This window comes from Miniopterus schreibersii (assembly GCF_964146895.1).
Source record: "Miniopterus schreibersii genome assembly, chromosome: 2".
Classification (NCBI taxonomy): Eukaryota; Metazoa; Chordata; class Mammalia; order Chiroptera; family Miniopteridae; genus Miniopterus; species Miniopterus schreibersii.
In genome coordinates this window covers 86,952,196-86,966,078 of record NC_138102.1, presented here as the reverse complement: position 1 = coordinate 86,966,078, position 13,883 = coordinate 86,952,196, and the positions used below count along the sequence as shown (strand labels likewise).

Sequence of the window (13,883 nt, the reverse complement as noted above, 5' to 3'; positions counted from 1 at the left end):
TTGATAGACAACCAGGATTTAGAAGAAGTGGGGAACAAGGCATATGGTTTTGTTACATTAAAACTAAAAGATTAACCTCTAAGGAAACTAAGAATCTTACTGTGAGACATTAGTAAAACTTGAGATTAAAAAAAAACAAAATATTTTAGTTGATCACTTAAACTTATGCCTCCAAGCATTGACTTAAATTTTTGAAAAACTGATGTTGAGAAGTAGTTACCTTTGTTTATTCAATGTATATAACTTTTCTTTTGCTGTATCCTGAGTATGAATTCAATTTAAAATATTATTCCTTTGACCTGGCCACTTTCCACAGAAAATGATGCATATTGGGTCCAAGTCTCTCATATTCTTCAATTGTTCAGGACCTAGAAAAATGTGGGGAATTGAGAGCTATTTCAGGGGAAAGGTGAAAAGGTGAAAAAAGATGGGAAAAAGCTGCTGAGGTGGGAGTGGAGGTGATTTCACCTGTGAACAAGTTCTTTGGGAACCTGTCCGACTCTTTCCATAACATGCCATCACTCCATAAACATGAGAGCTGGAAGTCACTGACAGGACTATCTCCTACACCCCCATGGCACCTGGCAAAGAGCATCATACACAGTAGTTGCTTTAACTGGCCCCAGTTAGAAAGTGAAGGTTGATCTTTACTTTGGGAAAAATAAATTATCCCCATCATGGAGTGGTGCTCAGAGTCTATGAAAGTAAGGAACAAGAAAACACATATCTAACCATTTTTTAACATAGGGACTTCTAATTCAAAGTTGACAAACGTATAACAGACTCATCATTAAAATCTAAGCTGTGCTTTCCTGGTCCAAATCAATTTGAGCTTAAGGGGAAGTTTTATTAATTTCAGAACCATTAAATCACTTACTGCTTAATAGTTCTATTTTATTTGTGTTGATTGATCTGGAAACTTTTGAAGCGATTTTAACAGATTTCCTTAGAATTCTTTGGCTACTGAAGAATAGTCTTTGTTTTAACAACTAGCTATTGGCAGTTCTACATGCCTTTTCTTATAACTTTCTTTCAAATATAAATATGCCATTTTGCCATTAAGAGGAAAAAAACCAAATTTTCACTTTCTGCTGCCAAAATGAAAATTTAGTTAAAGTGATTTTAAAATGTGATTTTTATATTAAATTAATCTAGAAATCTGTTTTTAAAATGCAAAATCCTAGACAAAGATAGGAATTTTATTCTTTAACTTGTGTATTTATTTTTTCTACTAAAAATACTTTTATTAAATTGATTTTAATATTAATTGTACTTTATTTCTTTCCATAACTATAAGCTATATATTGATAATTCCAAATATTCACCTTTCCTTTAACTTTTAAAGGTGTTAGGTAGCTGTGGGTAAGTCGAGTTGATATACAGGGTGTCCTAAAAAAATGTATACACATTTTAACAGCTGATAGCTCAATTTTGAAAATTAAATGTATTTTAATAAACACTTTATAATTATTCAAGGTGTTTGTATACATTTTTTGGAACACCCTATATTTAAGATTTAGAGCTTTTCCAAATAAAAGATAACTTTTGCATTTGAAAACATCCAGATTTTGACCTTAAAAGTTAGACAAATGTAATTGAATGTTCCTTTTTACAGGAGCTTATCACCATGATGCTGTTGGTCAATGTTGATCAGCGATTTTCAGCCATGCAGGTCCTTGAGCATCCCTGGGTAAATGTAAGTTACTTCCTCCTTTCCATATATTTACAGTTAATATTCCTTTGCTAAATTTCAGATTTCCTAATGCTGTCACCTTCTTTTTAAAATGTTTTGTCTGTGTTTGTTATTCCCCTAAAACATTCCATAACAGTTGCAGGATCTCAGATTTATTCCACGAGAGCTATGCTGATGTGCGTTCTCACGGTCCTTTACACAAAGCATTTCACTTGATTCAGATGAGACTGCCTTCTACTAGGGAGGAACAAGTGATCACTACACCTCACCCCACAACCTACATTCTGTGGCCCAGATCAGGGCTGAATACATCAATAAAATGGAGCAGATTTTCTGAGTTAGCACTGGTTTTGCATCATTTCTGCCAAAAATACAAGTGACCCAATGGTTTCTGCATACACCTCAGAGTCCCCCAGTTCAGCACTTCTCAAGCTTGACTGTGCTCACAATTCACCTGGGGATCTCAGTAAAATGAGATTCTAATGTAATAGATGGGAGGCTCTGAATTTCTAAAAGCTTCCAGATACTGCTGCATATGAGTACAAGGGTCTAATGATATTTCTTTAGCTATGAAGGACTTGTTCAGAGCAGAGTCATCAGCTTTTGACCCTATGACTGATTGATAAGATTTGCTTTGAATAATAATAATTAATACTTGTAGTGTGCCTAACTTAGAGTCAGTGTGCCCAGAACTATTTTTAGTGCCTTCCATACATTAAGTGATTATGTTCTTCCCAACGACTATATAACCTAGACATAACCCTCCCCATTGACATGTGGAAGTCCATAACCAGGTTGAATGGTTCATGCTGCCAGAATAGAAGACATATAGATTTGGATATAGATATGGACATGGACATAGACAGGGACAAGTATAAAATTGTTAGCTCATTGATATAAATTTTGCTAGCTTCCCTACAGCTCTAAATGATTTGGCTATAAGTCAAAGGCAACAAAATGTTCCACTTTTCTGAATTATCACCTTGGCAATTAGTTAAGTAATAATTTCCAAAATAACTAATTTTTTTAATAAGGTATGGCTGAAAGCACAGGGTTGAGACAGACTACATCTGAGGCAACATGACCTTGGGATCTTATTCTTGGTCTGCTACTTGATGGCCATGGGGACTAGGTTCTGGCACTTTATACATCTGAACCTGATTCTTCACACCACACTGGAGGTTATAAGTATATGACAGGAGAATGTATATGAATGTGTACATGTATAGATATACAGCTAAAGTTTGTTTTAAATATTTTTATATAGCAAAGTTTCCACATTGTTATACAACTATGTAAAGATATTAATCCCTTCAGCCCTTGGAATAGTTAGGCAGGGCAGCCAGAGTCCAGAGTGGTCACCTCCAGCCTCACAAGCTTGGTATTTACCCCAGGACACTAAACAAAATTTATCCTTTTCCATGAAGTGGGAAGGGTTGGGAAGCATCTCATGTAAACCTAGTATTAAGCCTTTAAGGTAGGCAGGGTGAGTATTATTGTATACCCATTTTACAGATGGGAAGACTGAAGTTATGGTGGGTGACTTGTCCAAAGTAGCTAAATTTGTAATTGAGTCAAAATTTGCAGGCAGGTACCCACGCTCCAAACCCATTTGCTTCTAAGTCCTATGCAACACATTACATCTACCCTCCCTTTGTTGTATATGAAAGCACTCTGAATATTGCAAAAGACTTCCTACATACATAGTCATCATTATAATGATTGTTCATACAAGTTAGCAATCTTTCCAAAGTAACTTACCTAGCTCATGCATGGCACCTTTCCTTTAGGTGTACAGGGTGGAAGAGGCACAAACAGGCTTTCTTGGTGGTAGCAGTTGGTTCTGACTAATATGCATGGCATTTAAAAACCTATGGTCACAAATTCACCAGTTGCCCTAGAAAGACTAAAAGTGTGACCATAGAGAATAAAAAGGAAACCTGAATTTGAAATGTGTCTTTTACAGCCTTATAAAGAGCCCATAGAGGAAAGAGGTTCATAGATCATTTTAGATTTTTAAATTGGCAGTGGGGGAAGGGCTTATTCCCACCAGCCTTTGTGGGGAGGGTGCCATGGAAGGCTTCCTGGAGGAGAAGCCAGAGCTCCATCTTGGAAGAAGCTGGGAAAGAAATGTCCTGCGGAGTCGCTCCAGCAGGATATGGATATATACTATAAGATAACTTTGTGACTGTGAGCAAATTTGTCCATATATGGGGGGGGGGGGGGAATGCTATTAAAAACACATAATTCCTAACCCTGACTCCAAACCATATGACCCTACATCAATAAATCCCAACTCAGTGGAGTAAAAAAAAAAAAGAGAGAGAGAGAGAGAGATTTATGGCTCTTATCTTTGAAAAACTAAGTTGCTCGTATACCTAAGGCAGCATATACATGTCTCAGCAGGAACTTCTGCCTTCTCAACCTGCTTTGTACACATTTTATACATGGTCCCATTTTACTGACAATTGGGATCCACAGCTCCCTCTAGAACTTGGACTTCTGCTGTCATTTCAGTTTTCCCTGTCAGATCCTATAAAAACATTTACCAAAAGCAAGGATAACATTTAAGAAATTATCTAGAAAATTTACAACTAAAAAAATAACTTTTGTATAGTTCTAAGCAGAAAAAATGCATTGATTAAAAAAAAACAACAATGTATAAAGTGATTGCTTAATTCTTGAAGTTATATTTATGAAGAACTAAATCATAAAATGAACTAGTTTATCTCAAAATAGTACATTTTAAATATATATATATATATATATATATATATATATATATATATGCTTTCACAACCATCATTAAGGATTTGTTGAGGTCTCTGAGTGCAAGTGCAACAAATGAACAACCAAGCAATCAAAATAAATAAATTAGGAATTCAAAATGAAGTCCATTTAAAAGACACTTCACATTTGGAGATTAAATTATATCTGATCAGCACAGAGGACAATACCTAAGTGAGGAAAGTAAGATCAATTATATGAAATAATATTGAGTCAACTATAATTGAAAAATAACAAAATAAAATAATTATATGAGCCCTAAAGAAGTTGTCAGAAAGCTCTTTCTGTGCTCTCCTTTATCCTAATTTTTTCTGTTTCTTACATGATACCCTTTTCACCTGGCACACTTGAAAAGACAGTCTCTTATGAAACAGCGTGTAGAGCACAAGGGCAACAGAATCGAAAAATCTAGTCCGCAAAAGTAACTTGTTTTAATTTTACTTCAGGAGCTTCCTCTAAGTTCACATTTATTTTTCATACAATCTGGGTGTGCATCCTACCATGCTCCTTGGTGTCCTGAACCTCTGTTCTGTTATCAGAAGGGTCATCCTTGAGGCCTCTCATCGGGTGGTTCTAGTAAGCCAGATGGACAAAGGCAGCATCCATGTGCAGCCAAGTGTCTAGGGTACGAATGCAGACTTCCGGAAGGAGCACCACCAGTTCAGCCACCGGTGTCACCTTGGGATGGCCGCTTTTTTTAACCTGTTTTTCTGTCTGTGAAATCGAGATAATAGAATCAACATCTCAGGTAGTTATAAGGATGCAGAGAGCATTATATTTTTGAAGGGCCTGACGGGACAATCTTAAGTAGGTACTAGATAAATATTTAAGTGTGAGAGAGGCAACAACTCTATCATTTTATTGCTATGTGCTGATGAAATGCAAATTATAATCAATGTTGGCACATGAGAAGCTTGATTAAGGAGGAAAACCCCCTCACCCCCCTCCAAAAAAAGATTCTGTTTATACGCTCCAAGCTCCATGTAAATCATATACTTTATTAGCCTTTTTCCTTCACATCTATTTCCTTTACCGTAGCTGCAAAATACCAAAAGGGATTGTCTTAGCTAAGTTTATTTACCTTATTATTCATCTAGTGGAGAACCATATGATTTAGGCACATATAATATGAGAATATAATAATATATCTAGAATGTTTGGCGAATGGGAAAGGAGCTGAGTCACTTAAATTCATATTCACAATTAGGATTAAATTATTACCATGTTAATATTTCAAATATATTACTATTTTTGCAGTTTTATTTCCAAAGTGTTGACCTACCTTATCCTATGCTATTTCCTGATACTCTAGGATAAATGTCCATTTCAATGCATTAATTTTATGAACTATGTTTTACCTCCAATTATTTTCCTAATTTTACTAATAAGGAAACTGAGGCTTAAAGAAGTCTCTAGCATGAAGCTCAGTGGAGTCTCTAGCACAAGGTATGATGCCTGCGTTTTGCCCCTAAAGATTCTGATTTAACTGGCCTGCACTGGCATCTGGGCATTGGGAATTTTAAAAGTTTTCAAGTAATTATGTAAGAACAAGATTGAGAACCTCTGTCCTAGCAGAAAGGACTGGTTTAAATAAGTCAAGGGTAGTTATTTAGCTGATTCAAGACTTACCATCACTTTCCTGGCCTTTCCATTTTAACTTACTTCTTTTATCTCACCTACCTACTCTTTTGAAAAGATACACCCAAGCTAAAATATTCAAAAAGAATGAAGAAACAAGAGCTTGGATAATCTACCAGGATGTCCCATGTTAATAAAAATCAGTCCTACACACAAAAATATATAAACATTCATCTTATGGTGCTGGCAGAAGCTGTTAGAAAGTAAGAGAACCCCAATGATGCTGTAATAATGAGTAAAACCACTTATCTATATTCATAAATTGTGAATGATGACTTGGAATTCCACTTACCATTGGGCATCTTATCCTCTCCTTTCTCCAAGGTAGATCTTAATTTACTTCATATTTTCTCCCCAAGTACAGCATGAATTGTAGGCATAAAGGATGCCTAAGGACCAGCTGAAGGGAGTCCAAAGTCCTGGGGTGCTGTGCAGCTGGGGATGATTAGCATGAGTTGAGGGGCCACACACTGGGCTGTGAAACGGAGCTGCTATTGAAGAGTGCTCTAATGCACTTGGGATTGTTTAAAACTAACTCGGAATATTCTGGGGGTAAAATGCTCATAAATTTACAGATATTAATAATAGAGTCTGCAATGAATAGACTGAAAACCAGATTCATGATCCAAAAACAAAACTCCATGAAGGAGGAGGATTTTCTGAAGCATGACCCCTGGAATGGTCTCTCTAAGGAAAGAGGGGAACTCACTCAACTGAGTGACTTCATGTCCAGGCCCCCACACTGCTCCCCACACCTCCTCCCCAACATCCGCTGGAGAAATGGAGACCAGGAGGCCAGGTCTCCTACAGACAGCTGTGAGAGTTCATTTTACATTTTGCAAACTAATTTTGTTCTTGTCAGTTGCAATGCTCTGTCAAGTGGTGGATGAAAATTTCTAAATCAAAAACCACTAACCTCAAACCACAACCAGCCTGTGTCAAACAAGAAACTACTCCCAGAAACTACATACTAGAACGTATGGTAATAATACTATGACTATTTGTAACATACTTCCAGGTTTGTCACGTTTAGAAAATTCATAGCACATTTTTGGCACATAATCTATTCAAAATTATGGTGATAAAGATGTATATATAAAAATGTATGTTTTTAATGGCCCTATTTATTTTATTGATGCAAGACAGTAAATTAACTAAATCTCCATCATCAATCCATATGCCTCAGGTACAGATTAGGTCCCTGCAAAACCAGCTGTTTATGTGTTTTAATCCAATTATGCTCAAAGCCTTCAAAATTGATATAAAAACTGCAGACTTTTTAGTTGCTATGGTGTGTGTGTGTGTGTGTGCACTCTCGTGTGCTTTTATTACCTTCTCTAGCTGAGACACCCTATTTCATTGAGAACAAATCCTAAAACGTTTTAAGATTTTTGAAGGCAAAAGCATCTCTAACAACTTGTGAGGGTTGTTTCACTACTTTCATTTCATTGCTTCAACACAAACTAAGGAAAGCCGAAATCTTCACTAGAATTTAAAGCTGGAGGCCTGAGCCCCCAGGCCCCAACATCTAAAAGAGTTGTTAGGTGTCTTGGACAGAAGATTAGGACTGAGGCAGGGCCAGGAAATGATAACGAAATCCATTATGAGAGCTGTGAGAAAACAAGCTCTTGGTTCAAGTACTGGTAGGGGAAAAAACTCAGGTAAAGGGAAATTTCCAGTAAGATGGCCAATAGTGGGAAAATTAAGAAGGAAGCAGGACTGAGCAACAAGGGTAAATCTCCTTGAGTAAGTTAGGTAGGGGCTGCTCCTATGGAATCCCAGCTGTTTGTTTTCTCTATATTTGCACCCAGGACGTTAAACACAGCCTGTGCCAATCACAGGCCCACACTGACCCAATGCTACTTCATGTCATCCGGTGTTAGCCAGGGCTCTAGCATGGCCTGCTCCACATGGGATTTGAGAACCCTCACCTTAACAGGTTACGTTGCTTCATCTCAGATTAGGGGTACTTAGTCTCTCCTCAACATAGAAGCTTCTAACTACAATCTACTGGGTCTCCTGAAGTACTCAGTATCCCTTTTACTGACCTCCATTCAAAAGCTTTTCAGACTCCATTCGGGCCTATCCAAATATTCTGTTTTTTTCAGCTCCTATTCAACCCCCCGCACCCCCTTACTATTGTACCACTTTCATTATGGAAAAAAAGCCATTGAATCCCTCCATTTAACACTCAGTGAGCCCTTTTGTAGCAGATGCCATGCTAATGAGTGCATAGAAGTTCTAGACCTAGTTCAGTCCTGGCTCAACCACACTCTAGCTGTGTGACCTTGAGCAAATTAATTAATCTTGCTGAGCCTCAGTTTACTCAGGGACTTTGAAATGGGACTGATGAGGCATATTGTAGAGGGTAATCTGAGGATTAAGGAAACCATATGTGTAAATTGTTAGTACACAGCCACATAACAACACTTGTGTTACCTCCCTCTCCCTGCCTTTCTCTTTTAATTTGCTCCCCTCCACCTCAAAACAGGCCTCACCCTTTCTCTCCTTTTTTCATCTTGCCTCAAAGTCCTAGAAATCAACACCTCCCCAAGGCAGACTGCTTCATTTCCCTTTCTATCCTGCTGCGTTTCCAGTCTTCCAATTCTTCCTTGCTACTAGCTTCTGATCCTGAGACTACAAATACACTCAAGGGTTTTTTGTTTGTTTGTTTTTGTCTTAAAGAGAAAAACTTTCCTTCGATCTGGCTCTTTATAGTCTAAAGAGCATACAAATCACTCTGCCTGAGGTAGCCTGGCACTCTAGTAAGAGGTCCTAGAACATCTGTAATCTTGGGGGTGGGGCGCAATGGGGCATCACTGTGTCAGGCTGCCCCCCTTTCATCAGGCAGAACCCCAAACCTTGCCAGATATGTGAGACTAATATTTGTAAAGCTTTCAGTGAAGGCACATCATTTCATTCTTTGTCAAATGTTTAAATACTCCCAAAATGCTAACTTAGATCCCAAGGGCCTGTTGTTTCACCCACCGTTTTAAAAACGTGTTTTGCATACACCATTCAATTCACCCTTGTGTTTCACACTCCGGACGGCACTATCCTAATTATTTGTGATTATCACAGGACTTCTCTTCCCCTAGAAGAGCTGGGAACTGGAAACTGTACTGTAAAAACATCTGAGTAAAGGGCGGTAGTCCTCCACACTTGTTACAATTATTCCTAAGTGAGACTAAGACTTCAATCTTTGGGTCTTTTTTGTATTCGTTTGTGGCCAGTCTTTTCCTGTTTATTTTGTTTTTTGGGGTTTTGTTTTTTTTTTTTCTTTCTCTGCCATTACTCTCCCACATAAACTCTTAACCAGAGATAAACCAGTGGACTCACTGTTTGGCAAACATGCCTGTGGCTTCCCACTCACACACATTTGTATACCACATCTCACCTTTCCTTCTTTATACCTGTTAATATGCTCCTTATCATTAGGGCCAATCCCATAATCCTCATGAAGCCTGTGCTGACTGCTCACAACTGAAAATATGTCCTCTCCCCTCTGAACTTCTTCTGTGTTTCTAGCTAAGCCATGAGTCTGCACTGCCTGGAACAGCTCTGCCTCATCTTGTCGACCTGTTTTATTATTTGACAAAGTGTGCATATTGTGTCTTCCAATTAGCTTGCAAAGTTCTTTGGTAGGCAGAGATTGTTTCTTCTCCCACCCCTTGTCATCCCTAACATAGCAGGTACTTCATATGTCCTTCTTTCTGTTACCTCCCCAAGTATCATTCCATTGTTACCCTAATTGACTTTCACTTTATTTCTATCTCTTTCCACAATACAGAATTTTTTTAAATTTTGAATTCACTCTACATCATTGGAAAACCTCCTTTCTCTACATTTGGTTTCAGGTGTGACTCAATAAGCAAAATAATTGTTCTTTCTTCTAGCCATTAATAAGCCAATGCAAGAATATAAATTGAGAATCCATTGTGTGCAGAACACTGAGCCAAGTGCGTCTGTTAATGATTACAGCAAATGTGGAAGATGTGGTACAAAAGAGCAAGAGTTCAGAGTTTTTATATACATATACATATATGTTATGTGTGTGTGTGTGTTAGACATGCAAAATCACCTAACATCAAAGATAATATAAGTAGGGCAAATATGTAGAATGAAAGAGCATTAGGAGTTTACAGAAGAACCATTAGAATGAATTGTGTTTAATAGGGGAAAGTGTTTTGGAACAGATGATTTGGACCCAAGTTTTGAAGAAAAAGAGCCATGACAAGGTGCGTGAGAGCAAAGCCCATGCCTATTTTTGCTCACCCTCATTTCCCCACCATTTGCTCTAGTGCCTGGTCCACTGTAGACATGCTGTTAATATTGGTTGAATAAATGAATAGCTAAATGCTGAAAGAAGGAGTAAATCCCATGTGGAGAGTCCAGGTTATGCAAAAGAGTAAGTATGTCATGTTTGGAAAGATGCAAATTTATTTTCCTAGCAGAGCCAAGAAATTACATGCAAAATGATGCAGAGGGAGGAAAGAAGGAAAATGATGAGTGGCATTGAAGTCCTGCCAGGAATTTTGGTTTTAAGAGATAGTGACAAATACTTTATTATCCATCCATTCATTTATTTCACAAATGTTTACTAAGCATCTACTATGTGCCAAAGCACTATGTTAAGACCTGGGGGGTCCATAGTGAACAAAACACATGCTCTGGTCTCCAACGATTGTGCAGCCTTTTCATCATGACCTAGTAAGTGATGGCACATACTTATGACTCGGGTTATTGTTATTCTAACAGCATTTAGCAAAATGAGCAATCTGTCCAGTCTTCATGAGAGATGGCTCTGGCAGAGAGCAGAAGCCTTAGTTAAAATAAGTTCCAATGTGAAGTCTGTCATAATAACAGATGATTTGAAGGCTGCAAGGAGGATTTAAAACTTAAGGAAGAACTTTCTGCCTAGAAGGTTGTCTAGGATTATAGAATGGCTGAATGAGTAGCTATGGGACCAGGCTGAGTTTATTTACGACCACTTGTAGGGGCTCAAGTCTTATCAGTTTCCTTGGATATGGGTCTGAATGATGGGGTAAGAAGATAAAACTCTTGGGTCAGGAAAAAAAATGTTTACATTGATTTTTGTTGTTGTTGTCTAGATTAACTTGTTCTTTGACATGTGTCTCTAGAGCCATGGCTGAAATTCATTTTATTAGAAACAACAGAAATAAAAATTTTTATTTAGGGAACAAACTCTGAGGGTCAGATGACAAAGCAAATTAATTTTAGGGCAGATGTGGAAATGAATGAGACTTTGGAACAGTACTTCCAACAATACTGTTTAATAAGAAGTTATTGATTGGTTTATTTCTGAAATCTTATGAATTTTAAGATCACTGCCAGTTACTAGAAGATCTTGGCCTTATATTCCATATATCTCATTTTAAAATTTTTTCTCTTTCTTTTATTCCTGCCACCACCACCCCCTCACCAGGATGACGGCCTCCCTGAAAGTGAACATCAGCTGTCGGTAGCTGGAAAGATAAAGAAGCATTTCAACACAGGCCCCAAGCCGAATAGCACAGCAGCTGGAGTTTCTGTCATAGCAGTAAGCATCTGAAATATCCACCTATAACTTTTTTTAAAGCAATCTACCTAGGAGACAGGCATTAGTCAGGAGATTCTACCTAGAGACAGCAGAATGGGTCATTTCTTTAGACAGTTCGACCATTTAAAGCCCTGAGGGAGCTTGGGGCTAAAATACACCACGTATTTTTGCTGATGATTTCCCAGGTCATCACATCATTATCCACCACCTCCAGGGTGTCTTGCAGTTTATATTAATACCATGATTTATTTTTTAAAGCATAAAACCTCCCCCACACTGGACTGTGTGCCACTGCAAACTTTTGGGTTCTGAGGAAAGGGGTTCATAGTGTCCATTTGCCAGGACCTTGGAGGGAAGGGAAGCTGAGAGACATGACATTGCAGAGAGAATTGGAACCCTTATGATTCTTTGTACAAGACCTAAATGAAAGTCAAAACAACAGAAAGCTTACACAGTGAGATTTTCAGGGAAACTGAATTGCTGTGAACAGCCTAAGAAATTATGATGTCTTGCTCCTTAGAATTTTCATTTTGTAAAGTTGAAAGTCTTTTAACATTTACCATTTTATTGATGCGGCTACACAGGATTTTTTTTTTTTCTTCCTGTTCTATACATGCAGACGCACACTAAATGCAATTTGAGAGCAGCTCTAGGCAAAGATTAAATTGAGTAGAGAAATAATGAAACCTCATACTTCCTGGTGTCATATTCTAGAGTAAATATAGTCAAGTCCCAGATTACTTGTTTTTAATCATTTCCTCTTTTTAAACAGCATTTTCAATGTGAAGTCACTTAAGCTGTTTTTCTTTCTAAACAAAGAAATTAGACCCTAAGTTATCGAATGGTAAAATGTATTTATGCTACTAAATAGTATTTCATGCTCATCAGCAATACTAAATATTTAACTACGTTTATGGTGTTTTTGTTTTGCTTTTTAATTGTGCTGGAGCTCCAGATAAAGCTAAACATATATAAGTGATATATTCAATACAACCAATCCCAGATCTGGGTTGCTAAATATTTCATAGGGGCTTCTAGATTTTGCAGGTGGCACAAATGCATGCATACACTTTCTTGTACTGTTTGCATTTCATGTTTTTTGATTGAACCCTTTTGTGAGTAACTGGCTCATGAGCATACCTGACAGTATGCATACCTGAATTTTCGTGCTGCTAAGGACCTAAAATTGCAATTTGTTCTTCTTGCCCTCTCTCTTTAGTTCTTTCTAAGGAAATTCAATGTAGAAGTACATTGTCTTTCATGTCTTCCTAGATTGTCAGTATTCTTTATCAGCTAATATTCAATCAGTAATTTTTGAAACTAACAATCTTGTGGTGATTTTCAACTAAACCAGACACTCTGCACTCTGTTTTCATCATTCATTCAAGATATATATCTATTCCAAAACTTTTGATTCCACAATTTTATTTTGGAATGGACTGCCAGCACGCTTGTCCATGAAAAGGACTGTTTTTCTGCTCCTGCTGAGGGCTTACCATTGCTAGAGAGGGTGCTTTGTCATTTTGATTTTGTTTTCCTGGTTTTTTATTTTCATTAACCTTTGGTTAAATTTGCCTGTGTTGCTCAATAATGGTTTGTTCATGGTATTCTGGAAACCTTATAATGACTAAGGGCAGGAACTTCAGGGCAGTTTTCCAATGGACAGGTGACACAGATATGAGGGAAAATCCTACTTTAGTCAAACCTGGATAAATTCCAAAATGTAAAATCTCCTCTAAGTAGATTTCAAAAAACTTCAGTTAACATTTGAAGATTAAAAATCCACTGATTTTTCCCCACTGAATATCATAATTGGACCATTTTGAATGCAATTTAATATTAGTTTCTCAAATCATCACTAACATGTTTCCATGGAAACTGTACAAACTGGTAATAGACTTATAAATTGTAAAATGGGCTTTGTGATGCTGAGTTATGCATTAATTGCATGCTTAATCTTCTTTATCCACTACAAATTTTTGAAAAATTAATTATCAACTTAATTCAGACACAAAATAATTAACTTTTTGGAGAGGTATCTGAAAAAGTGCCTTGTCAACTCTAAAGCACAATTCACATGTTGACTACTGTCATCAGTATTTGAAGCATGAAAGAGAATATCACTATAAATTTTAGAGCTGTTTCTGGAGAAACTGTCCTGCCATCATATATGCATTATGCACCTTCTCCAGAATGCTTTCCCCT

At 37.3% G+C, this 13,883-nt stretch overlaps 1 protein-coding gene across 8 annotated transcripts in view; it reads left to right on the top strand.

Annotated features, from left to right (window-relative positions):
• DCLK1 (doublecortin like kinase 1) overlaps positions 1–13,883 on the top strand; it is a 430,094-nt gene that overhangs the window by 394,994 nt on the left and 21,217 nt on the right. For all 8 annotated transcript variants that reach the window (XM_081129414.1, XM_081129418.1, XM_081129419.1 and 5 more), the window contains 2 exons: positions 1,616–1,696; positions 11,565–11,678. In XM_081129414.1, coding sequence (XP_080985540.1) covers positions 1,616–1,696; positions 11,565–11,678 — 195 coding nt within the window. The remainder of the gene's footprint in view (positions 1–1,615; positions 1,697–11,564; positions 11,679–13,883) is intronic.